The sequence below is a fragment of the Protopterus annectens genome, chromosome 6.part0, assembly GCF_019279795.1.
Source record: "Protopterus annectens isolate FY-2018-M chromosome 6.part0, PAN1.0, whole genome shotgun sequence".
NCBI classification, from domain to species: Eukaryota; Metazoa; Chordata; order Ceratodontiformes; family Protopteridae; genus Protopterus; species Protopterus annectens.
Window position 1 is genome coordinate 1100541171 of NC_056737.1, and position 27807 is coordinate 1100568977.

Sequence of the window (27807 nt, forward strand, 5' to 3'; positions counted from 1 at the left end):
GGGGATAAGTTTATAGTAAGGTTGATTGCTATGAGTTTTTGTTTATTTATTAGTGCAAGTTCCAGTAGTTTGCATATAGTACTGAATTTTTGTACTTGATAGCACTAATATATTTATATGTTTTGGACAGTGTTTTCATCCTGCTACCCAAGTTTATCGTAATGTCAAGTAATCTATTTAAGAGCATCTTGTTGATATGAGAGTCATTTATTACTGGAGAGATTAGCTCTCTAATCTGACGTAAAATTATATATTTTTTGTTGGCTTTTAACGCTTTGCACAAGTCATGTAAAGAATTATCTCTCTGTTTGTAGAAATCCCACACGGTGCATTCCTTTATTAATGGAAAGTCCATTAAGTTTAGTGTTTTATTAATTTGTATATTAGGGTTTAAGTGGATCAGTTGAAGACAGGGTAAGGCTTTTTCTAGATTTAAGGTTTTTATCAACTCTTGGAAGCTTTTATCCACGATGGTGCAGTGATAGCGTTGTTGCCTCAGAGCAAGAGGTTCTCCCGTTCGATTTTCGGCTGGAGTGTGGGGAGTGCCTTCTGTGTGGAGTCTGCATGTCCTCCCCGCGGTTGGGTGGGCATTCAAAAGACGTGTAAATGGGCGTGCATTCGTTGAAGGTTGGACGTCGAGCTGGCACCTCGGCATTCGTGAAAATCCACTACCAATCATTAGCGGACCGGAGTTCCGCTGTGGCGACCCCTAACCGGTAAAAGCCAAAAGACAAACAACAACATCAACAACTCCTGGAAGCTTTTAATTTTTTGTTTTATAATATTATTTAATATTAATAATCTGAGATTTGCTGGGGTTATGAAGGGAATAGATTTGGGGTTTATTCTGTTTATGAGGATATGTTTGCGCCAAATCCTAACCCAAGCTGGGGACCAAAGTTCTCTGTCATTTGAGAAATTTGAAATTAGTACTAATCTAATGGCACTTGTAATTTTATGGTACAACTGAAAGTCAGGTAGATTTAGGCCACCTTTTTCTTTGGGGTAAATTAGCTTTAAGTAGGATATTCTGACAGATTTGGGGAACCAGATAAATTTGGCTAGTTCTTTGTTTATTTTCTGAAATAAGTAGTTTGGGATGGTTGACATTGACGAGTTAAAATGATAAAGTAATTTGGGTAAAATGTTCTGATTATTGATGCTTTAGATTGCAAGGACAGTTTTAGTTGTCTCCATCTGTGTAGATCTTGTATGATGTTATTTCATATCTTACTTACATTATTATGTAGCAAGGATAGAGGACTGTGATCGTAGGATATACTTAGGTATTTAATATCGTATACTATTTTGAAGGGGGAGTCCGGAAAGTAGGAAGAGGATTCCAAGATGGTGGATATACAGTAAGCACCCTCTCCATGGTAACATAATTCAAATATCCTAGCTCAAATCCAATTATTTTTGAACAAAGAGAGTCTATCTTTAATTATACTGCAATTAACCTTCAATGTTAACCAGCTTGGATCCCAAACAGAAGCAGACTGGAGAAATAAGCAATATTTTACTGCCTGAGCAGATAATTGGGATCACACCATGTGGAAGACTAGGCCTGTAGCAAGCAATTTCATTCCTGAAGTGCAAATCTGGTCTGGGAAAACACTAGAAATGTCTAAAGAAACAGAAATAATGGAGACTCAGACCAAAAAAACAAAAATCTGCAATAGCCTCATCTGAGAAAGATACTGTTTCCAAAAGACAGAAGATTACCAAACAGCAGGAATCCACAAAAACAATGGCTAAGCAGAAGTCTGAATCTGACTTCCAAATGGAGGAACTAAAGCAAGTTCTCCTTCTTCTACAAACAGCAATGCAAACTTTTCTGATCAGCTCTCCAACTTTAGTAAAACATTGAACCAGATAGCATGGATAACACTGAATATAAAACACAAGATAATGAATATCAAATCGGTAAACTAAAAGAAATTGGCACCAAAAATTACATAATACAGGAAATGCAACAGAAACTGGTCGATTTAGAAGCCAGAAGCCGCCGGAATAATATACTGATCAGAGGGTTACCAGAGAGCTATGGATATAGCCAGCTATCAACGGTCAATCAGATATTCAGAAGTTTACTCCCGAAAGAAGAACATTCTAAAGAAATAGTCCTAGCCCATTGCTTATTGTACAAAAAAACAAGACACAAATATTCCCAGACAGATCTATGTAAATCTCTTTAATTACCAAGATACCCAAAAAATCCTGACAGCAGCCAAAAAGTAAAAACAAGCAACATGGAATGGAATAAAGGCTACACTGGCACAAGACCTGTCTCTTGGAATTAAAAAAAAAAAAAAAAATGACAAAGCCTCTCCTCGTACTGTGCAGAGCTGATCAGTCGCAAGATGAAATTCCAAGTGCGCTACCCAAACACACACATATTCCATCACAAAGACACTGAATACACTTAACTCACCCAAAGAAGCAAAGGCTGCATTTATTAAATGTTTTGACAGAGCTCCGGAAGTATAGTCATCCTCAGGATATGACATACTTTCCAAAGGTGATGTAACATTTCTGGCTTCTTCCCTCTACACTCCACATAATTTTACTGCTGTATTTCGTTTTAAATCTCATTTCTTAATAACCGAAGTACACACACTGCCTGAAGATTATAGCAGGGGAATGATTAATATGTTGTGTGCTGTCCAGTAGAGCCCATTTTATGTAACAACTTCCTGTATCGCAAAGTTCACACTATCATCGTGACATCAACAGGATACAGCACAAAGCAGCAAATCTTGAAGGCAGAAATAATTCTGTCTGAAAACTCCTGGACTTATGAAAGGCAAGCTCGAAAAAAGAAAATGAATCAACTCAAGTCGGATTTAAAGTAAGGACATTTCAAGTAGCTTATTTTCGTATCAAACATTCCTGCATTATTGCTGCTGATTAAGTCAAGCATAAAGGGTCTTTGTATGTGCATGGTTCTTTTCTTCCTTCTAAGGAGGTGAACAAAGGTACTACAGGTGCAAATTACTGCGCCTTCTTCTGCACTGAATATTCACCAACTAATCAAGCAAGTGGTTAAGCTATGTGAGCAGCCTCGAACCTTTCCTTTATCCATGTAAAACTGACTAGTCCTACTTGGCACAGCTGATTTGCCCATCAAGGCAGTTGTACAGGCGAGAATTTGTTCTTGCCAGATATCTCTATACTTTGATCAAACTTTAACGGAAATGATGCTTTATTAGATAGATCACTCTGTTTTTACATGTCTACTGCCCATGACTAACTTAGATATATTTTAAGAAGGGAATATTTATGAAGTCTTTATGTGTGCTTAGCAATTTACTTTATTCTGAGCTTAGAGACAAACAGTAACCAAAGTCATAAGGGTTATTAACATAGAAGCAGATAATCCGCATCTATCCACAAGGCAGATTCTTAAAGAAACTGAAAAAAATGAACACTGATGTTTGTAATGTCTGGTGAAAAGACTAGATTTTTATCTGTTGTAATGTTGTTTCTTTCTATTGTTCTGCTGTTATTTTGGTCCTTACAAATACGGTAACTGTCTTGCCTAGTTATAGCAATTTTAGATAACCTAATTTACTAGTTAATCTGCAAAAGCATTATGATTAATCTCTATCCTGCTTGTAAATTTCTTTTCATGAGGAAGTTTAACTACACCTATGTGAGTTACAATGTCTCAAATCTAAGCGCTAGAAATAACTAGGTGAATGGTCTAACTCAGGCCTTGATCTCTAACTATCCCTCCTACTTCCAGTAAATGTTCTTTTTAGACACTTCAGCCTACACAACATTGTACATATACAAAAGCAGTATAAATATAAGTCAAAGAATTATTCAATACAAAAAACACTTCTACAAATTGGCACTAGATAAAACTAGAAGCACAGTGGACTGGTGGTGTTTGTAAACATGATAACCCATGTTGGGGGTAGACACAGCAGCGTGTGTGAATTTAAAAGCCAAATCTAATGACCTATACAGGTTACACGCTCATACCTTCATACAGTAATATCCTATTTATCGTGTGACCTACTCTTCTTTAGCTCTTCCAGTTAAGGGGTTTAAATCGGTAGGCGCACAGGTTTAGAAATGGAAGAGATTAGTGCTACTAATATAAGAAAGTCGGTCAAAACAACAGAGAGAAAGACACAGGGATGCTTGATCATAACATCACTCATCTCAAAAGTGGGTAACAATCGATCGATATCAAAAAGTTTAATATGTGGTGTTTGAATTCTTGGAATGTGAGAGGATTGCAAGATAAGAAGAAGAAGAAACTAGTGCTACATCTAATTTTTAAATCCGAGGCTAATGTGGACTTCCTACAACAGACGCACATGTTGAAAGATGAGTGGGTAAATGACGTAAACAAAAAGTGGATAAAAAATATCATAGCAGTGGGAGATTGCACTAACTCCAAGGGAGTCGGCATTATAATTAAAAAAAATCTTTCCAGGATTCTGTCATAGAGCTCGACTCAGACACAAATGGTAGATGGTGCGGGTCTACTTTAGATCGCCGAAAACTTAAAATCTTGAGCGCTCACATGAGTGAAAATGCAGATATTCAATTCATTTTTTTGGATCGCAGTACAGTGGAGATCGGGATATTTACCCTTTCTGCACTACATCTCTGAGTTGGAATATATATTTAGTGGGGGGGGGGGGGCACAGCTCTCCAATAGCTATTTCGAGTACCTGCATATTCGCTCACGTGAGTACTCGAGATTTTAAGTTTTCGGCTATATAATATAGACCTGATGGTGCTACTTCGTTACAGCTAACCCCAAAATGCCAAAACCAACCCTATTTGTAAATATATATATGGCCCATGCTCAAAACAGCAGGATTTCATGATGGAAATTCACAACCTGTTTTGTAAATTCCCAGACCACTATCATATACTGGGGGAAGACTGGAATGCAGTCACAGACCCTATGATTGACCACACTGGTAAAGCGAACTCGTACAAACTTCAAGCTTCTATAGCCTTATCCAAATTCATTTCAGACTTCTACCTTATTGACCCTATATCCTTTGGAGCGGACTTGAAGAAAAAACATTTTACATATTATTCTAAGTGTCATAACTCTTGGTCTAGGCTGGACTTTTTCTTAATTTCTGAGTCACTAGCAAGGGGAGAAATAAATTATACCACTGAACCCAGATTTTTTATCAGATCACTCATTGATTAAGCTTATTGGTCAGTTAAATCACTAAACAATAATACAAGCAACTGGTCTCAGTAACAATCTACTCTTTAAACCCAAAGTGATAGGAGAAATATCAGACATCCTAACGAAGCTCGACAATAATCTTACATCCATAGATATTCCATATGATGTCCAGTGGGCAGCCTGTAAGGCGACACAGAGAGGCAATCTAATCCAGAAAGCCACATATTTTAAAAAAGCGGTGAGAGAAAAGGAAAATAGCTTAATTCTTGAACTCCAAGGAACTAGAGAGGAAACTACAGTTAACACACTGTCCTGTGGCTGACAAAAAACTAAGTAAAGCACAGAAAGAACTATTTGAACTACACCAACAGAACTACACCCTTCAACAAAAATGAATTGCCAGATATTCGGAGTGGGTGCAAGCTCCGTCCAGAACCCCTGCGAGAATAATCATCTCCAAGCAGGAAACATCAAGGATTACCTTGATACAATACCAAGAGAAAATATTCAGAACTGATCAAAAATTGTAGAGATATTTAAACAAATTTACACTGAAACCTATGGCACAAAGCACAATCAGATTCCTGCTACAGTTAAAGAATTCTTAGGAAATATTCAGTTTCCTGCAATCAAAGAAAACCAAATTGAACTCGTCAGCCCCCTTTAAACAGGAAATAGTAGAGGCCATTAAGAACCTAAAACCAGGCAAAGCACCGGGTCCAGATGGTTATACCACAGATTTTTACAAGTTTAACCTTAGAATTTCTTCCATACTATTGAAGGTGTTTAGCTTCCTATTTACATCACTTTCACATTTCAACTTTCCTAGGGACTTTACCAACTTAATAGAAATATTATACAATAACTCCCACACGTGTCTTAACATTAACAGATCTTTTTCAACCCCTATTAAAATAGCTAGTGGTACAAGGCAAGGCTGTCCACTATTCCCACTCCTTTTCAATCTCTATATCGAGCCACTCTTCCTCCATATCTCACAAAGGACGTTTCACGCAATCCCTAAAATATTAAATTCTAAAGTTATGCTGTCTGCATTTGCTGATGATCTGAACATTTACTTTGAACTACCAAATATAGATCTTAAGAAAATTACAAAATCAACAGATGAATACTCAAAAGCTTCGAACTACCAAATTAACCTAAAGAAATCCTATATCTTCCTCATCAACCCCTTAAGTCACAAGGAAACCTTTGAAGGTTTTTATCATTTTATGGATCAAGCATAGAAACTTTTCATGATGAAAACTGCGATCATGATCTGAACTGCTTGACAGGCAACTCGGTGGCAAACAAACTATCACACCCATTCAAGCCCAATGTGTAATAAAAAAAAATGATAGTCAGCAGGGCTGCCACTGAAGGTACAAATAAAAATAATTAACAAATGGGACAACCTGGGGTCATCACAAGAAGAAATAAGAGTTATCCAGTGCAGGAGGACCCAAACCCAGACTTTTTATATTTTGATCTAAAGTTGACAAAACACACTGACCACCAAAATGACCACCACCACCACCACTATAATCACCCATTAGCTACTTTTTCCCATTTTCTACACAGAGTCAGTGCATCATGTCAACTGTCACCAACTCTTGATCCAATGCCACTCAGTTGCTTTCTTCAACACTATGGATGAAGGTCACTATCCAGGCATCTCTTTAATGAACATATCTGTCTCTCCCAAACCTTCAGCTTGGCTTCTGCTTTCTGCACATGTACTCTAACCACTGTAATATGCTCTCTTTGACTCTTCTGCTTTCTGCACATGTACTCTAACCACTGTAATATGCTCTCTCTGACTTTCTTTCCAACCAGAGATTCTCTGGTTTCTGCTCTGATGCGATCATTTCATCTGTCCCACAGTTTACGTCCTGCCACCCATCTCAGGCACTTATTCTCCATAAATTGTAGTTTCATTAACCTCCCGTCTTCACTTGTCCGGGTTTCTGTAAGATACAGAAATACTGTCTGCACCATTGTTTTACCTTACTTTTCAACTTCTTTGGCATTCTTCTGCCACATTCAGTAACTCTGATTCGAGCTTTGATCTCCTCATTCAGTTTTCACTTCTTAACATTTTACCAGACACTTGAAGCTGTTCACCTCTTCCACTACTTTCTCAATTTTCAGCTTCTTCTGATTTTATCCATTTGCTGTCAGATTGTCTTGTCTGTACGCAATCTCATCCCATGTGCCTTCAGTTCTGTACTCCATTCCCCTATCTTTTGTTGAAGTTCTTGTTCAAGGTCTGCTTATAACGTCACATCGTCTGCACACAGCAGCTTTGCTGATCTGTCACCATATGTAGTCCATCACAAGTATGAAGAAAAGTGGGATCAGAGGTCAACCCTGATGCACTCCCACTGGAAACTCCAAGAGTGCAAACAAACTGAAAAAAGTAGTAAAAAATAAAACGAAAAAAGTAATGAGGATAACATTTACCTACTGAAGAATGTAGACCACATCACAAGGACACTACATGCAGTATACTGCAAGGAAAAGGTACACACCTCCCAAGGCAAGTTATACAGGACAGCCTTTGCCTATTTTGGTGTATACTGGTACAAGGAACTAACAGATGAAGCATGGGGAAAATTTCTTACAGAATACGGCATAATGGATTGCATCACATGCATGTAAAACTGTACACAGTGCCATACTGACTTGATAGGTGTCCCAAATAAGATTTACAGCTGCAGAAAAACACATGCGGTCAGTACTGGAGATTGTTAGCTAGGACTATTGAGAAAGCAACAAACGAAAACCAATGAAAGGGGTTCAATACTATTCCCCCATTACACACACACCCTCTTTGAGGCTTCAGCTGACACTAAGTAGTCTTGAGGAAGCTTGTAAAAATAAACCACTGGAGATGCCAGTGCTTACTGTCATACACCACTGGAGATGCCAGTGCTTACTGTCGTACACCACTGGAGATGCCAGTGCTTACTGTCGTACACCACTGGAGATGCCAGTGCTTACTGTCGTACACCACTGGAGATGCCAGTGCTGTCATACACCACTGGAGATGCCAGTGCTGTCATACACCACTGGAGATGCCAGTGCTGTGGAGATGCCAGTGCTTACTCTCCAATAAGCTGGACTGTAATCATGTCAGAACTGCCCTCTCAAACAGCAGCTCATAGTATGGGTACACCTATACTAGCTGCAACAAATGGGTAGGATAGGGTACATCCTGGATCTTCTGCATGTTCAAAAGTATTCAATCTGTAAAGTGCAAATTTATAAACTATATCAAAATAATGAATTTGACACTAATAACAAAGCAAACAAATCAGATGAACTACATAATTGGCCTTATAGATGGAAAGTGCAGTCTGGAGTTTAACTGAAAAAAAACACAATACAAAGAGAAAAGTACATCTTAGAATACTGTCAAAATAATTTACTGGCAAAGATGATCCAAGATAAATAACCACTTACCACTCTAATAAACTCAAACATTTCCAAAATAGCAGAGTTCATCAAATTATAGCGAGATCCATTGCCAAGAAATGCTTTGATAACAGGTTCAAACAAACAGCTTTTCATTATATAGCGATTATAAAATTCATCCTTCAGCCCGATTATCTTCCTCATAAAACGGAGGGCACCTTAAAAAAAAAAAAAAACAAACAGAATGCAAGTGAGACTTGCAGTAATTTAACTTGAATTTTATAAACATTCATAAACACAACATGTAAAATAAATAAATAAAAATAATTAAAATAGTAAAAATGAATGTTGCCATAAAAACATAGTAAATAACACTTGGATAGCTAAAAGATCAATAAACTTAGCAAAAGAAAACAAGAAATCAAGTGTATGTTAGACCACATAGGTAGGTCTTAAGGGAATTTTAAAAATAAGGACCACCTCTGCTATCCAGGAAACCTGTTTATATTTACCAACGTGGACCTTGAGACACAAAAGCACATATACTACAAAATTCCATTTGTGCCTCTGGAAATGACAGCAGCCCCTAGGTGGTACAGGGGTCAGGGTAAGGAAAGAGTAAACTCTATCTAAGGCGACTTAGGAAAGTACAGCATTATGGGAGGGGAGTTACAACTTCAGAGCCAAGAGTCTGAAGTTTCATCTTCAGATCTGAAGTGGATGGAAGAGACATCAGATCAAATAACCTAAAAGGTAAACACTAACCTACCCTACCCTACAGGAACCAGAACTGAATCTGGCATACAGGGCACTCCTGTAGATGGGCCTGGAGGGAAGATGGTCTAGAGCAACAAATAATGCTGCTCTCAACAAACAAACTGGTATGGTTAAGTACATAATCCAGTGCATTTAACAGGGACATCCTTAATTGGATCTCCTCGGGACTGAACCCCAGGCACTTATCACGAGACTGCAAGGAGCCAGATGATCATACCAAAGAGCTTCCCTAAATGTAGCCTCCTTGCCAGTCTCTCGGTTACACAACATTAATATTCCGTGAAGGTCTGCACCAAAACAAACTGACCATGGCACGCATGCTGTTAAGGAGACATTCAAAAGCAAGCAGTGAAAGCAGACACTCTCATGAGGTGTGCTTTGACCACAGCTTTTATCAGTAAGGAGTTGCCTGTCAAACACCAAAAAATAACGCACACAAAACCAGCCTCCTGAAACAAGCCCACCAAACACAGAGTACTTTTACTGCTTTTCTCTTCTTTAATAAAAGTTTTCTTGGAAAACGATACATCAAGCACAACTTCTACAAATATCGCACACTAAAACTAAACCAACAATAAAAACAATCTACATCAAATCATACCAATTACATTTTAAAAGAAACGCAAACCTACAATGTACCAAAATGTTAATTTGAAATGGAAGTTATGTACCTAAGATAATGCTGATCTTTTCATCCTGGTCCATACAAAAAGATTGATGAGAAAAGCGACATTTGAAAAGGCTGACAATGATTAAGTCTGTCATACTCTCCTCATGAGTCCATAACTGTCAGTTATTTGAAAGAAAAGCTTCAGCAAAACCTCTTCCTTTTCGAATGGCTCCATTTGTTCTGCTGTGTATCCTTAGCATTCTGCAGCTGCCTCTAATTGGATAGGGTGAAGGTGTCTGGAAAGAAATAGTCTAACATTGTACAAGTCACACTGCAATACTTTGGCTGGATTTTCTGCTTGCATTTCACCACCAAACCTCACACTCTTCTCTGGGACTTACTTCCATCTGTGTATTTTGCCATAGATTTGTTCTTGACTGGTAATGAGCACATCTATCTCATGGTTGTTGCCAAAAGAACACTGTCACTAAGAAAAGCTTTGAATCACACTGCAATTTAGCTCTATTTCATTCAAACCAAGCATTTTCATATATTAATTCACTACGCCGAATACTCGTCTGTTCTCTCTCTCTCTCTTTAAACTGCTGGATTTTCTGAATTTCAACCATGACTCAATTGTGTTTACAATGGTCTCACTCCTCTCACAATTACTAACTATTTAAAGGTGCATTCATGAGTTAGCTGGGATTTCCCCTTTATCTGTCAATGTGCAAACCTCCTTATGAAAGTTTTAATTTAAAACACTACAGTAAGATAAGTATACTCAATGCCTAATCCTGTTCAAGTGAACTGTTTGGTCTGCATGGTCATCCCTGCAATCAGATAACTGGTAGTAGTAAATATCTGTTCATTTATGCTGCTTTATTTACCATTACCAGCCTCTTGTAGTTACAAAATCTATAATTTGAAATGTTTCTATTACATTCATTACACATTGTACAGTTAAATTAACACAGTCAAAACGATGTCTTTTGGTCTTAAATCCCAAATTTCAGCTAATAAGTGAAGAGTCTGATAAAACCTGCAAGGAACTAATGAAGAAAGGAAGTTCAATTAATTCCAAAGTAAAATATCCTTCTTCCCCAGGTTGCCAGTATGCTCTCTTCCCATCACATTTCACATGCATCTCACTCTCCAGTTCTGTACGCAGTGAATAAATGAAGGAAGAAAAAAGCCAAAGTGGTAAGGACAGAAAAAAAAACATATAAGGTGGAAAAATGGAGTGTATGTTATCGAAGGTCGACCTTACTCCAGTGCAGCCATCTTTATACATAAATCCCATATCAATTAGGAGGTGATCCACTTCTGGAAGCCTTTAGGACACAGATATTTGCTAATTCTCTTAGGTGGCCATTATTATTTGAAAATGTGCATGAATGTGACAGCACTCTAAGTTAAACCTGGAAATAACATCCCATTTGTATTTCTTTGTAAAGGTGTACAAGGAAGATACAATTAAAGCTGCAAAAATGTCATCTCAAGTGGCCTTATAGAAAAAGGCCGTGGAAGAAGCCTCTGCTCTAATAAAATGATCCTTGGGAGTTGGAAGAGGAGGCTTTTCACATCTTTTGTTAGAACGAAAAATTAATGCAACTTGCCAATCACCTGGAAGAAATACACATATTACCTCTTTTGCCCAGCTCTGACATAGCAAAGAAAACAATTAACTGGTCATCCTTGTAGAAAGCTTTGATTTTGTACACAAAATTTAAGATGTGAACACCTTAACAATGAAGACATTTATCAACCATTACAGCACTCGGACAAAAAGACAAACTAAGAAATGGGCTTAACTTTGACTCTGTGACATCATTGCACAAACAGTACTAGATGGCTCTAAATGCCATCCTTTCCTTGAAGAAAAGCATGCAAGGTGATGGGACAAGAGTCTGACTCAGACGTCTCTCAGTTGAAATGCTTACTAAAAATTACTTCTCCCAGGACAAAACGTTCACATCAGCAGAGGTTGAGTGTTCAAATGATGGAAGACTAAACTTCTCATGCAATAAGTAAATATCCCACAGAAAGGATGGGATCGGATCTCTAACAGGAGACCAGAAGTAGTTTTCATGCAATTAGGTTTTACAAACCTTCAGGGAAGCAATAAAGTAGAACTGAGACAAAGATAAAATCTGGAAATGGCTACTAAAAGAACTTCATTAGAGACAAGTCCATAATTGAATATGATAGGAATATTTACTTTATTTACATTTATCAGGATTAGATCATGGTAAAAGGAATAGTAAATGGATTTATTAACTTACTGATCACACAGAAATAAAGGGCCATTTATTGTGGAAAGCTTTTAGACCATCATTTGGCTATCATCTGAATTTGAGAAAAAAGGCAGCCAGTGACTAAAAGCCTGGCTGTGTTGTGCCTAGACAGTGAGACAGCAGCATTCTGAAAGAACAAAGCTGGCTGAGTTTTTTTTGGGGGAAAAGAGGTGAAATGATAAAGTCAGTCCAGGCTACGAGGTGGCTATCAAAGATTTTGGCTTTGAGAAGGCAGACTTTCAGAATGAATCCGGTCATCAGGAAAAATTAGAAAATGTGTAGTGAAGTACTTAACATTTCTCCTGATGCAAAAACAAGGAAGCAGGGAAACAAAGCTGGACATGTAAAAAGGCAATATAACGGAGTACCTCAGAGGTGAAAGATTCAGTTTACAACGGACTCATGGAACAGTACACTGTCATACGAAATCAATGACAACTGATGACCAACCGTCTCCCAGCAGAGTGGGTAGGAATATGTTCCTACTGCTTTCTGAGGCTTCACACCACAGCCATATGTATAACTGGATGGATACAGCTTGGGAAAGAGTCCTAAAAAAGGCTAGGAGGAGGATTAGAAAAAAGCCCATATTCCAGATCAGTCATGCAAACAAAACTCGAGGTATTTCATTACTCTAGCAGTCTGCCACCCCCCCCCAAAAAAAACAACCCCCCCCAAAAAAAAAAACCAGAAGGCTGACATTTGTGGTACCTGTAAGTCCGAAGAAGTCTGCAGTTGGAATGGGTTTTTAAATGAAAGTTAGTAAAATCTAATGGACAGGCCAGGTAGGTTTGTCAAGTTTTGCTGTGCTTATGTATTGTATGTTTTGGAGCTTTTCTCCCCAGGCCTCTGCTGAAAATGGACAACTTATCCAGTCAGACCTTCCTGGTAAACAAATGTAAAATAAATTGACACAGGCAAATGGAATGTTGAGACAACTGAACTTGGACTGTCCAGTAAAGTACCACCATGCAGAACCTGGAATGAGAGATGATGACAATCAAATCTGCAGTAAGGCCTACAGCCTTGAAAATAAATTTCTGTTCGAACTAAGGCAAGTGAATTGACGCAACCACCACTTGAAGATAAAGAATTCTATCCTGCAGTAAGAAGGCCCAATAGTGGCAGTGCTCAGAAAGTAGCTCATAAATGTTAGTACCTGAGATGGTTACCTTTGTTTGAGCACTCCGGCTTCAACCCCGTGATCAAAAGTACAGTTTTGTACCTACCATAAATGTAGATGTCCGAACTGGATAGCATCTGCAGTCATAACAACTGGGTTTTTTGTTTTCGAGGTGAATCTCAGCTAGGTGTGTCCAGAAAGAATTTACACTTTCCTTTTTTCCTTGGTGGGCTTCAGAACAGGACTGTTGGCTGCTTTTTCTGCTGTTGGCACTCTTTCTCCTCCATTTTCTTGGAACTGCATATGTTCTGGAATAGCTCTGTTTTTTTTTTGTGGGAGGATTGATAATCTCTTGATCTATGGTTTGTAAAATTGATCTAAAATTTTGTATTATCACTTGGTTTTTGAACTGAAAAATTGTTTTTTGAAGTGCTAGTTCTTTGAAAATAAGTTAAACTGCACTTCTGGTGGGGAGGGCTGTTTGTTGGGGGGTAGTGTGATGTAGTGGCAGTTGTTGTTGTTGTGCTGGTTGTCTGTGCTCTGTGTTCTGCTCCCCTCTTAGGCACCTCCTCTGGATGGGGCTCTGTTTCTGCCTCTGGGCGATGCCTCCCTCCCTCTGATTTTGCCCTGTGGAGTCCTTTTTGGATTTTATTGGAGCCAGTTCCTCCTGCTAAACCTTCCTGGAAAAACCTTTAAGACATCTTGAACAGTTTGAACTTTTTTTTCCTTTTTTTCCTTTTTCTTCCATTTTTTTCTTTCAACGCTACCAGCTCAAACTTGTCTTGTCTCTTGTCTCCATCTAGCAACTTAGCACTTTAAGCTTAACATGATCCTTAAAGCTTTGTTCCTTCATAGTGCCTTCTTATCACTGTACTAAATAAGGCTGATCTAAATGAAGCCTCCATTGCATCCATAAGCCACTTTTTTAAAGATAGTATGCTAACCTGTTACTTGTTATTTGTCTCTAATACATTCTTCTTATTTCATCAGTTTTTAGTTAAGTTTTAGTTTTTTAGTTCCAGCATAAAGCATAAACTCTTGGTATTGTATCATGTAGGTGCAGTTTAAGCTGAGGAGCTGAGAGAGAAGTAAGCGACTTTTTTTTATCCTGTCTAATGACACTCCTCATTTCCCTGAGGGAGGGTTAGGGGTGTGCGTGACGGCTGCCTTTTTGCGGGACCTGATATATTTTTTCTCTCTGGGCAGAGGGGCCTTGTAAAGGTGGTGATGAGTATCACAGCACCCTGTAAAAATGTCTGGGTTGGCAGGGGGCGGGGGAAAGAGAATCTGGCCGAGCAGACATTTGAAAGCAAGCATCACCACAGACAGAGACAGGAGGTATAGCTAAGGGCCTGTGCTGTGGGAGGTGCAGAAAGGTCCCAAGTCTTTTCTGTTCTTCAGCAGATACTTCAAAATTGGAGAAGGGAGCTCTGGCTGGTCAGTTATGTCTATGTCATCAGCAGAATCATCAGAAGACACTGGCTCTGGGGCAGGGGCCTAGGTCTCTTCTCTTCTGGGGAGAGCTGAGGCCTGTCTGGAGTGATTTGAGTTCAATTAATTAAAAAAATTAAATCTTCTGCCAAGCATTTGAGAGAGAGAAGAGGGCCTGGATGTGGGGTGGGTTTAACAGGCACTGTTTAGTAGTCTTGGCTGCTTTAGCCCTGGCGAAGGCCTTAATGGACATGGCTGCTGAACATCCACACCAACTGTGGGTATATCCACCATTGCCCATACCCAATCATGGGTTATTTAATTATGAGGACACCCACTGTTGATGGTACTGCTACAAGAAATACGGTCTTCAAGATCTACATTGGCAGCATGTTTAAAGGGAGAATGCATCAGTTTCTCTAAGCTGAAGTTTGGATCCCTTGGAAGACCGGGACTTTGGGAGGTGTCAGCAGGAAAGAACCCATAACAAAAGGCTACAATCTCGCGATGCCAAGGAAGAAATAAAACACCTTGGGGAAGTTTGAAATGGCAGTTAAAGATAAAAAGTGCAAAGTTTTTTCCCCCATTTCTTTTTGTTATAATTATATCCTCATTTTGCAAGCTAGGCTTTCTTATTCTAAAATGTTACTTTTTACTTCAATTACTTCAGAGGATCTATATTTAATAAGTTTAATAAACTAGTTTTCGGTTTTCTTTATGCTGAACGACTGTACAATTACTTCCTTATTCCATGTCTTCCAGGATCACCTCCTGATAACATAGTAGTGGGGAAAAACAGTTTGTAGTGGATTGGCATGTTTTCTTTAATCTGCAACAGATTTTCCTACAAAGTATCAGAATGTAGCACAACCAGACAATAAAGCAAGCACAGCTACAAACAAATGAAAGTTAACAAAAGCAAAATGTAACAGGACAAGATTCTTAGTAAGCTGTGTAGTGCTTAGCAATGTTTTTGTGTCTTTGAACCACCACAGGACGTCCCAAATCAGTTTTCGTGGGAGCACGTCATATACTTTCTCCAAGTCTAGGAATGCCTAGTTGGATTCTCATCTCTAGTTTCTTCTCAACTATCTGTCTCACTTAAAGATTGGGTCAGTTATAATGCATCCTCATATGAACCCAAATTGCTCATCTCCCATCCTATTTTCAACTATTGTGTGTATCCGTTTATAAATCACCCTCTCCAGAACTTTCATGCAGTGTACTGCCCACAACTGTGAATGTCCTCTGTCTTGGACATTGGCACTAGTATATTTATTCAGTCGTCTGGGATAAGACTTTTTCTGAATTATTTTGAATAACACTCTCTCATAAATATGCACCAAAATAGTTTACTTTGTTCTAAATGCATCTTACTTTTTGGCACTGTATGGCCTGCGCTGTGACTGAAATGAGACCCATGGATCAGCTGACCTTCCCAGACAGAGAAAGAGCAAAAAAACTCCACCAGCCATAGGAATAGAGGAAAGGACAGAAAGTTTCTGCTTTGTAGTGGTGAGAAGAAACTGGGTCTTATAATTGCACAGTACCTAGTGACCATTTAAAATGGACAATGTGAAACAGAGTAAGCAAAAACGTACATGCTTATTATCATTATTAATGCGCATTAAAAAAAAAGTAATTTCCAACTACTGCAAATGAGAAATGTGAAAAAAAGGAGTAAACAAAATTTTATTTAGACTTGTATTTAATGTTGACTAATGCTCTTTCCAACAGGTTGGATAGACTCTGATTGTATGCATGCTGAAACAAAGACAGGATTTAGGGTAATAAGCAGACAGTGCCAACCTATATGCTCAGGTAAGCTGTTCAGTAGCCAGAGTGACAAAGGGAAACAAACTGGTCAGTGAGAAGGTAGCGGGATGATACGAAGAAAGTGCTATAAAAATAAGTTAAGTTAGTTGCCACAAAGTTTCATTATTAATGGCAGGATGACAGAAGTGTTGCACAGAACAGAAAGGGGGGACAATAAAGTTAAAGTTCTATCTTCCCTGTCATTATTACAAGAATTTTTAATAAAACGAAGAGGGAATTACTTTATGGAGATAGGTGCTCGGCAGGGCAAGCAGCAGCCAGTGGTACGACTTTCTTGGCAGTTTACAGGGAATTTCCATGCATCTGAAAGGTCTGTTTTACAAAGGGTAAATATAGTCTTGGACAAAAGGGAAGAAGGGAGGAGAAAAAGCTACAAAGTTATCGATTGTGCAAAGAGGTAGATTATTATAGCACTGAGGAAAGTAGAAGGGTATTAGAGAGAAATGGGATGCAACATAACTGAAAGGTTGCAAAGTAGACTAAAAAAGACTTACAAGTTTCTGGTCACTTTACACCCACATGGACTATAACAGAATCATACTGGTACCTGGGGGTGCAATGACTGTGTGTATACTGTAGATCCTGGCTCCAGATAAACAGATGGGGACAGATGGGGACAGATGGGAGGGAGGAATACATAGACAAGGCAAACAGGAAGTGAGAAGAAGTGTAAGTGACCATAAATTGTGGGTGGGTTGAAAGCCATTTTGGTAAGGGGCCAGAGGTAAATTAACCAATGGGACATGAAGCTGAAGGGGAAGTAAGCTGCGTGTTAAGAGTCTTTAGAATGGCAGTACCATTACAGAATGATAAAATATGACCATAGTAAGACCTCTAAAAATCACAAAGGCAGAAAGCTTTCTTCTACACAAAGGACAGATCATCAGATGTCAACCACGATGTGTAGAATCCAGAGCAAACAAAGCTGAGCCAAACCACCACGGCTGCAGTATATTCAGTTTAATGTATAAAACACACAAGAAGAGTAAGCGCTTTCACGATCTCACTGACTGCTTCATCAGACTGCAGTCTGATAAAGCGATCAGTGAGATTGTGAAAGCGCTTACTCTTCTTGTGTTTTATACATTAAACTGAATATACTGCAGCCGTGGTGGTTTGGCTTAGCTTTGTTTGCTCTGTTTACCTTATTTTTAGCTGAGAGCCGTATCCTGTCAGGTATCTGGTTATATTTCTACTGTATGTGTAGAATTCAAACTGACAAATAAAAGAAGTTATGTCCTTACCATAACGTTCCATGTGGAGTGTACATCTCGCCTTGGTTATTACACATGGGTTCGGAGCCGATCCTCGGCTCCGTGCCGGCCGACTGCAAGCTCTGCATCAAGAAGAAGCTCGAGGACATCTAATACCCACAATCCCCCTCTGCCTTTACCTCAGATCTAGTTTGCAAGCAAACCAGACATAAAGCACGCACACATGCCAACTATATACATAAAGTACATATATACAAACATACCAAGGGTATGATAGTAACACTAATACTGCAACAGCAGAAGAATACTCCAGACCAGGCACCAAATCGAACGTTCTTCCTAAGGGTGGGAGTGTAATAACCAAGGCGAGATGAACACTCCACATGGAACGTTATGGTAAGGACATAACTTCTTTATGTGAGAGTGTTCAATCTCGCCTTTGTTCTTACACATGGGTAGCGTCCCTAGCTCCATGATCCTGAGGAACTCAAGGGAGAACGTTCTTGAGCACAGTGGAACCAAAGGTTGCCCTATCCCTAGAAACCCTGTCCACTTTGTAATGAGAGATAAATGTATGTGGTTTAGCCCAAGTAGCAGCCGCACAAATAGTGTCTAAAGGTAAGCGAGCTGCGTGAGCCAAAGATGTAGCAACTGATCTGGTAGAATGTCCTCTGGGTTTCGCTGCTAATGTTTGGTCAGAAGCTTCATAAACATAAATGATACAGTCAGTTAGCCACTTAGAAAGAGTTCGTTTCGTAACTGCAAGACCCTTTCTGCTGTCAGCAAAAGCTACAAATAGTTGATCAGATTTCCTGTGATCTTTTGTTCTATCCAAATAAAATCTGAGTTGTCTATGGACGTCTAGTTTGTGCAACATATACTCCAATTTATTAGAGTGGTTTTTAAAGAAGGTGGGTAATTCGATGGACTGATTAATATTACTAGAAGAACAAACTTTGGGAAGAAAGGATGGATTAGTGCGTAGGGATACTCTGTCAGAATGAAAAATTAAATAAGGATGTTTGACCGAAAGGGCCTGAAGCTCAGACACCCGTCTAGCAGATGTAATGGCCACTAGAAATAATGTTTTCCATGACAAAAATTTCAAAGCGCAACTTGAAGCTGGTTCAAAGGGTGGTAACATCAATTTAGAGAGCAATAAGTTTAAATTCCACGGTGATGTCGGACTTCTGACTGGTGGTCTGATATGGAAAGAACCTTTTAAAAAGGCTTTACAAAGTTTGTGAGCCATAATAGGCACCACTTTCTTCTACATGATAGTTAGAAATGGCAGCTAACTGTACTCTTAAAGTAGCCGGGGAAGCTCCTTCATGAAATAATTCAGTCAAGAATTCTAAAACCTTGTTCAACGGAGCTGTAACAGGGTCCAACTGATGTGACTCAGCCCAGAAGACAAAACGTTTCCACTTACTGGTGTAAGTCTTTGTAGTGGAAACTTTATGAGAAGCTACTAAAATATCTTGAACCGCCGATGTAAGGGGAACCGACCTGGCTAGAAAGGAAGGAGCAGCCAAGCTGCTAGATGGAGAGATTCTAGAGATGGGTGAGGAACTCCTGACGAGTGAGTCAGTAGATCTGGCTCTGGGTCCAGCATCCAAGGTCCCCGAATGCGGTGATGCAATAGAAAGGGGAACCAAATTTGACGAGGCCAGAACGGAGCAATGAGAATAATAGTCCTCTGAAGGTTGTTTGCTTTCTGTAGGAACTTTGCAATCAGGGGAAATGGAGGAAAAGCATATAGGAGACCCGGGGGCCAATCGTGCACCAGCGTCCCTGGGGACTTCCCCTGGAGGGGGTAATAGGGCAAAGTAGCTCCTGCATTTGGCGTTCATTGGAGACGCAAACAGATCGCAGGTAGGCTGGCCCCATTTGCAAAAAATCCTTCTCGCAACTGACTGTTTGAGGGACCACTCGTGAGGCAATAGTATTGCCCTGCTCAGCCTGTCGGCTATGACGTTGGATGACCCCGGGATGTGCGTTGCGATCAGAAAGCGACCGGTGGACTCTGCCCATTGCCAAATTCTCATGGCCTCTCTGCATAGTTGGTAAGACCTGGTTCCCCCTTGCTTGTTTATGTACCAGACTACGGACATGTTGTCTGTCTGAACTGCAATGGTCCCTGGAGGAAGAAGGGGAGCAAAGTGTTGCAACGCCAAAAACACTGCCCTCAACTCCAGAACATTGATGTGCAGATTGTACTCCAGATTGGTCCATTCGCCTTGGACTGTCTGTCCCTGAAAGATGCCCCCCCACCCTATCAGGGAAGCGTCCGTGGTTATCGTCGCTGACGTGCGGGTAGCACAAATGGTCTTCCGCTGGATAGGTTGCAAGTCTGTAACCACCACATTAGGTGTGATTTGCATGTTTTCGTTATCAATATTTCGTGAGTCAGTGGAAGTTGTTGGAATGACCATTGTGCAAACAGAAGCCATTGTAGCACTCTCATGTGCAGTCTTCCCAATGGTATCGCAATGAGAGAAGCTGCCATGAGCCCCAAAACTTTCAGAACAATTTTGCTGGGGACTTTCTGGACGACAGAAGAAGGGAAATGTTGAATTGAAGTGCTACTATTCTTTCTGTAGGAAGTTTTAGAACTAACTGACGCTGCATCTAAATCCGCTCCTATGAATAAGATATGCTGTGATGGCTGTAGCAACGATTTTTGAAATTTACTGAAATGCCAAGGTGTGTACAAAGTTGTAGGGTGTAATCCCTGGCTTGTATCAGTTGACGCCTGGTGGTGGCAGACAGGAGCCAGTCGTCCAGATACGGAAACACCTGGAATCCTAGGCGCCTCAGATGAGACGCTACCACTGCCATGCATTTGGTGAAGACCCTGGGGGCTGTGGTCAGACCAAAGGGCAGGGCTCGAAACTGATAGTGACTGGCTCCCAGCCGGAAGCGCAAATGATCCCTGGACGCCCTGGCCATTTTGATGTGGTAGTATGCGTCTTTCAGATCTATTGAGCACATCCAGTCGTCCTTCTGTAAGAATGGAAGGATCGATTGAAGCGTGACCATCCGGAACTTTTCCTACTTGACAAAGGTGTTGAGATGACTTCGGTCCAGAATTGGCCTCCAGTACCCTGTTTTCTTTGGAACTAAAAAGAACCTTGAGTAAGTTCCAAATCCTATTTGGTCCGCTGGGACTGGTTGGATGACTCTTTTTTCTAGCAGCTTTGAAATTTCTGTAGCTGCTGGCTCTCGCAGATGGGGTGGTACATCTGGGAGTTTTCTTTTTGGAATGGGGGTGGATAGAAATGGGATTTTGTAACCTCTGGTAACAACGCTTTTTACCCAATTGTCTGAAGAAAGGTTTTGCCAGGCCTGAGGGTATAAAGCTAAGCGACCCCGACTGCCTCCAGAGCAGGACAGTCGGGCCTCCTCTCAGGAGTGCTGAAAGGTTTGCCAGGAGGTTATCCCTGTCACCTTGGTTTTGGACCCCTCTGCCGCCAGGGCGGCGTCTTCCACCTCTGCCCCCTCTGCCTCTAGAGGGGCATCACCCTGTGTGTTTGGGAAAGATCCTTGGGGTTTTGAAACCACATTTTCCCACCACGCTGCCCTTTGGGGTACGGTCTGGAAGGGGTGGAAAACGGACTCCGACAGCAGACAGAGTCTTTCCCTCCTGTTCACACCGGGTAAGGGTCTCCTTTACTTTAGGGCCAAAAAGTGTGGCTCCGTCAAATGGGGCGTTAGTAAAGGAAGACTTGAAGGCTTCCGCAAATGAACATAAGCGCATCCAGGATTGCCTACGAAGAGCAATCGCTGAAGCCGCTGCCCTACTCGATCCTTCGGCTGCATAGGATATCAGCCTCATGGATGAGTTCACAATGGACGTAAGGGTGTTGAGATGCGCTGTAACTTTCTCTGAGACCGCGGCATCTGTAGCACCCTGGAGGGTATCTCCCAACTCTGACTAGATCCCTCTGTAAGCCCCGAAAAACTCTATACCCGAAAGTTAACTAAGTTAAACTTATTCTAAGGCACCGAGAATTCCTAATCCACTCACACACCGTACTCTATACTTTAATTAACTAGATTGAAAGAAAATTTTTTGAAATTTAAACAGAATAGATAAAAATCTTATCTGTAAAGCCTCGAGCTAGCCTCCAGCGATGCGTATGCAGCAGCGGCAAACTAGATCTGAGGTAAAGGCAGAGGGGGATTGTGGGTATTAGATGTCCTCGAGCTTCTTCTCGATGCAGAGCTTGCAGTCGGCCGGCACGGAGCCGAGGATCGGCTCCGAACCCATGTGTAAGAACAAAGGCGAGATTGAACACTCTCACATTGACTGTTATGGGACAAAGGTGTCTTTTGGTCAAACAAGAAAACAAAATAGGAGGACAACTGTGAGACTATGTTTGCAAGTTCATAGGTGTTTACTAGGCTAACGACCACAAGGGCCTTTTTAAGTCTAGTCATGCATCCCAAATCTCTGACAAGTTCGGATACCCTTGAAAAGTGTAAGCATGGGCCTGGGAGATGAACCATTTACAGGTTACCTGTGTCTATTAGAGACAGAGTTGCCAAACCAGGGATGAATTTACGTTTTCCCATCCAGTTGTCCAAATTGCACTTGAATTGGGTTAGGGAGGAACTCTGCTTCCATGGATGGGGAGCCTGTTCCATAAACGTGATAATCTCTGGGATACATACCTATCTGTCCAGCGGGTCTTACTGATATCACAGGCAAGGTTCAAGTCTTTACAACGGGTAATTCTGGTGCCGTTTGTTTTGTGGCTATGCAGGAGATCCATTAGACTGGGGTCTGACAATGCCCTGTATGTCCGGCATAGATCTCCCCTCAAAAGCCTGTAGGAGACAGAACACAAGGATAGGGCCTTGAGGCAGTCTGCATAGGACATTTTACTTATGCCCTGTATTCTTTTAGTGAGAAACCTCTGTGGACGTTCTAGTTGTTGAATATGCCTTGTTAGGTACATACCAAAGGGGGCACTGTACTCAGTAACAGGTCTGACGAATGCCGAATACAGTGGAAGAATTACTTCCTTGAACTTGGATGCCATGCCTTTGTTTATAAGTTGTGCAACACAATGATTTCCTCGCCACTGTAGACACATGATGTTCAAAGGTTAGATTACTGTGTGTGTATCCCTAAGTCCCAGACTACTGGGTCAACTCTAAAGAGTGTGTTGTCAATATGATAGTTACCAGGGATGGATGACTTCCCAAAGTAATTTTAAAAGGCAAGTAATTCAGTCCTGTCTGAATTATGACCAGGACTGGCATCACTGAAAATTCAAAGTAGATGGTCCCCCAAAATAGTTTTAAGTCTAATGTTTATAGTAAGAGAAAATTGTTAAAGCTAGGCAGAGATAAGTCTCGATGGGTTATGAAGGCTGACAAGGGAGGGGGTATTGTTGTTACTGATACCAGCAGCTACAACTAGAGGACAGAAGAAATGCTGAGTGACATTATTATGATTCTTTAACATTAGAAAAGATTAAGGCATCATACAAGTGGTACACAGCCTTGACTGCTCTTTATGATGACGGCTTGTTAACAGAGTGAGTACTTGTTTGACTATCTACTAACATCTTCCCCAAGCTTGCCTAAATTATTTGGAATCCCTAAGCCACATAAAAATAGAGAAAACCCTCCTTAAAAGGCCAGTGGTGGCAAGTGGTGGGTCCCTGACCGAAGCTCCTACCATCAACCTGGATTTTCTGTTACAACCTCTGGCTGGGAAGAACATTTCACACAAGACTCTGATTTTTTTAAGGAAAATAAAAAAACGTTACAATTGATGTTGATCGCATTTTAATAACAATAGATGTTGAATCATTATATACTGTACTTCCACACAATTATTGTACTGAAACAATGACGGATTCATACACACATATGAAAGAACAGTTACACTTTTTGCTTAGTTACGATTTTTTATGTTTAATGGAAATTACTATAAACAAAAGACTGGTATAACCATGGGGGCAACAATGGCCCCTAGCCTAGCCAACACAGCCCTAAGCAAGTGGGAGGAGGATTATGTTTTTATCAGCAGAGAATACATGCAACATATCACAGTGCATCTGCACTTCATTGATGACATCTTTATTGTGCGGAAAGGAGACAGTGCTAAATTAGATTTGATCAACTATCTGAATCAAACCACCAGCTCCCTGCGTTTCACCTCTTCTCACAGCCTCACCTCGGCAGTCTTCTTAGATATGCAGATTACTAAAGACTTGGGCCAAGGTAAAATGGAGACGGATCTTTAGGGAAAACCTCCTTCTACATAACAAGCCTCTCCATCCCTCCAGGACAAAATATACTGTTAAGTCCCACAGCTACAGGATAGCCAGGATCACAACGAAAATGGAACCCTTCCTTAAGGACCTAAATGATCTTGAAAATGATTTTTTGGTGAGGGGATATGAAAGCAACATGTTAAGAAGCATTCTGGAACCTATAACTGAGCTAAAAAGTACAAATTCACCAGCACTTAACAGCCCTTACAGGAGGGTTATAAAGAAATCTATGGCCAACACATTTAAAGTCAGCTGTATCGTGCCTTTTACTGTTGACTATCACAGCATCATTAGTATTATTAGACAGAAATGGGCCATGATTACCAAAAGCTCATATCTAATGGACATCCTTGGAGAAGCTTCTTCCTTTGTGTATGGGAAAGCCCGAAACATCAGGAGTTGGGTTGAATGTAGGCCCAGACCACTAGATACATGCACCAATAAGTGTGGAGCCAATTGTGCTTTTTGTCAGCACATACAGGAGGGAGATGTGTTTTTCTGCCGTTATTTAAAAAAATTGATTAAAACTAACTCAATGCAGGTGGTTTACAGGGCAAGCTGCAATGACTGTGAAGCATTTTATGTGGGGAAAATGCTCAACAGACTTAAAAGGAGGATTTCGGGCCATCTTTCCAAAATTAGAGCCAAGTGCAAGAATAATACACTGGCTCGGTACCTGCAGTTTCACAAAAGACACACTGGCTTTAAATTTCAAATTACTGGTCGTGTGGACCTTTTGGAACTGGAAGGAGCCATCCCTAATATTTTAGAAAAACGTGAACTACTGTGGCAGCTGAAACTGCTCTCTTAGAAAACCGGGGGCTTTATTATTGCTCTATAAAAAGCATACTAGAACTCAGAAAACTGCCCTAATGTTTAAAAGACTATTAAAAGTCTGATATAGGACTGATTAATGTTGACATTACACTCTGTTACACATAATATTGTTATAAACAAATATCAAACACTGTAAATAAATTACAATGAAAATAACGGACATTGGTGCTGTTTTCTGATACTTTTACTCATTTAAAAAAGAAGTTATGTACTCACCATAACGTTCCATTTGAGTAGTTATACTTCATTTTTCTGCAACCTGTGAGTATACGGATCAGTATCGGATCAGAGCCGGCAACTTTTTTTCTACCATCTGCCCCAAGCTCAGAGCTCCACCCCTTACGCATAATGCCCTACCATCTCATATCTTCCCTTCCCCTGTTTGCTGCAACTAATAATATATAAGCAATTCAACCCAATAAACCAACCCTGAAAATAAGACAAGGATAAGGATAAGGTCCGGGTGAAGGAGGGAGGGAATGCTGCAGAAAAATGAAGTATAACTACTCAGACGGAACGTTATGGTGAGTAGTTAACTTCATTTTATCAGCAACCTATGGGACAGAGTCCCCAGCTACGCCGATCCTGGGAGGTCCTTATGGAAGGATATTCCTGAGCGCTGCAGAGCCAAAGGATGCACTACCCCTTGAAATCAGATCCAGTTTGTAATGGGAAATGCACTACCCCTCGAAATCGGATCCAGTTTGTAATGGGAAATGAAGCTGTGTGAATTGGCCCATGTCGCTGCTGCAACAATGACCAATTGTTTGTTTCCTTCTCCAAAGTGTTTATGGGAAAAGCTATTTCTAAAGTTTCTTTAGCCAGATGGATCACTCTTTGCATTTCACATGCCTACAAAGCAAAAGGTTTATCTCCTCCTGGTATAGTTAAGGCTCACTCTACCAGGTCTATGGCAACTTCTGCTGCTTTTTGGTCCAGGGAGCCTTAACTATACCAAGAGGAGATAAACCTTTTGCTTTGTAGGCATGTGAAATGCAAAGAGTGATCTACCTGGCTAAAGAAACTTTAGAAATAGCTTTTCCCATAAACGCTTTGGAGAAGGAAACAAACAATTGGTCAGTCTTGCGGAAAGACTTCATTCTATGAAGATAAAAACGAAGTTATCTATGAACATCTAACAAATGGAGTTTATATTCACCTTTATTTTGGAAGTTTGGAAATAAAATGGGCAGATTAATGGACTGGTTTATGTTTGCTTCAGATGCCACTTTAGGTAAGAAGGAAGGGTTAGTACAGAGGGAGACCCTATCCTTATGGAAGACCAAATACGGAGGCATGGCAGATAGAGCTTGAAGATCAGAAACCCTCCTAGCCGATGTGATGGCGACTAGGAAAGCTGTCTTTCAGGACAAAAATTTTAAATCCACCGAAGCTGCAGGTTCGAAAGGAGGGGCCACCAATGCCTGTAAAACAAAAGTAAGGTCCCAAGGAGGTACAGAATCCTTGACAGGGGGCCGTAACAGAAAAGTACCTTTAAGAAAAGCCTTACACAGTCTAGAGGAGGCTAAGACCATGTTGTCTTCACCAACGTGAAAACTGGAAATGGCTGCCAATTGTACTTTCACTGTAGAGGAACTAGCTCCTTGCTGAAAGATACCAGACAGGAAGTCCAACACCGCTAGAACAGGGGCTGTAAAGGGATCTATTTTTCTCTGTGAGGCCCAAATGGAAAAGCGCTTCCATTTACTGCAACAAAGTTTCTTAATGGAGTCTTTAAGAGAGGCCACCAGAATGGATTTTACCTGGGATGAAAGACCGGGAGTCCTGGCAATTAACGGAACTGGAGCAATCAAGCTGTTAGCTTAAGGCTGCCCAGATCGGGCGGACGTGTCCCCAACGGATGGGAAATTAGATCTGGACAGGGATCCAGGACACGGGGGAGCTAACAGATGAGACCAAAGGAATGGGAACCAAACCTGACGAGGCCAGACCGGGACAATGAGGATCACGTTGCACTGTAGTCGGCAAGCTTTCTGAAGAAACTTTGGAATGAGAGGAAAAGGTGGATAAGCATACAGAAGCCCGTGAGGCCAAGCATGGACTAGAGCGTCTCTGGGGAGTGCCACGGGATGTGCGTTGCTATCAGAAACAGACTGGTGGAAATCGCCCATTCCCACACACTCATGGCCTCGCGACATAGAAGGTAGGATCTGGTTCCCCCCTGCTTGTTGATATACCAGACGACCGACATGTTGTCTGACTGAATTGCAATCAATCCGAGAGGGAGGACTGTGTGCAAGGCTTCCAATGCTAAAAGCACTGCCCTCATCTCTAGAACATTTATGTGCAAATTGGTCCTGGTCTGGGACCATGTGCCTTGGACTGTCCTTCCCAAACAGTGTCCCCCCCACCCGAGTTGGGAGGCGTTTGTGGTCACTGTGGTTTGGGCTGGGGGTGACGCAAATGGGCGTCCTTTTGATATCTCCGGTGAAGTTAACCACTAAAGTAGAGATGCCCTGCAGACGTGACTGATCTTGATCGGAAATTCCATGGGTAGTTCTAGCCAAGACCACTGAACAGCCACAGTCCATTGAAGAACCCGCATGTGAAGGCTCGCATAAGGGAGAATAGATATGGTGGCAGCCATGGAGCTCAAAGCCCGGAGAACCTCACTCGCCTTTGAAGACTTAGAGTTCGCTATCTGAGCTATGTGGCACCTGAGATGTAGAATTCTGTCTGGAGTTAGGAATACCTTCATCTGCAAAGTGTCTAGCCATGCCCCAATAAAGTCTAGAATTTGTACTGGTTGCAAATGTGATTTGTGAACATTGGCTGTAATTC

The 27807-nt window shown here is 40.8% G+C and overlaps 1 protein-coding gene across 1 annotated transcript in view; it reads right to left on the bottom strand.

The window, feature by feature from the left end:
• PPP4R3A (protein phosphatase 4 regulatory subunit 3A) overlaps positions 1-27807 on the bottom strand; it is a 1651308-nt gene that overhangs the window by 492445 nt on the left and 1131056 nt on the right. The window contains exon 11 of the mRNA XM_044074714.1: positions 8636-8805. Coding sequence (XP_043930649.1) covers positions 8636-8805 — 170 coding nt within the window. The remainder of the gene's footprint in view (positions 1-8635; positions 8806-27807) is intronic.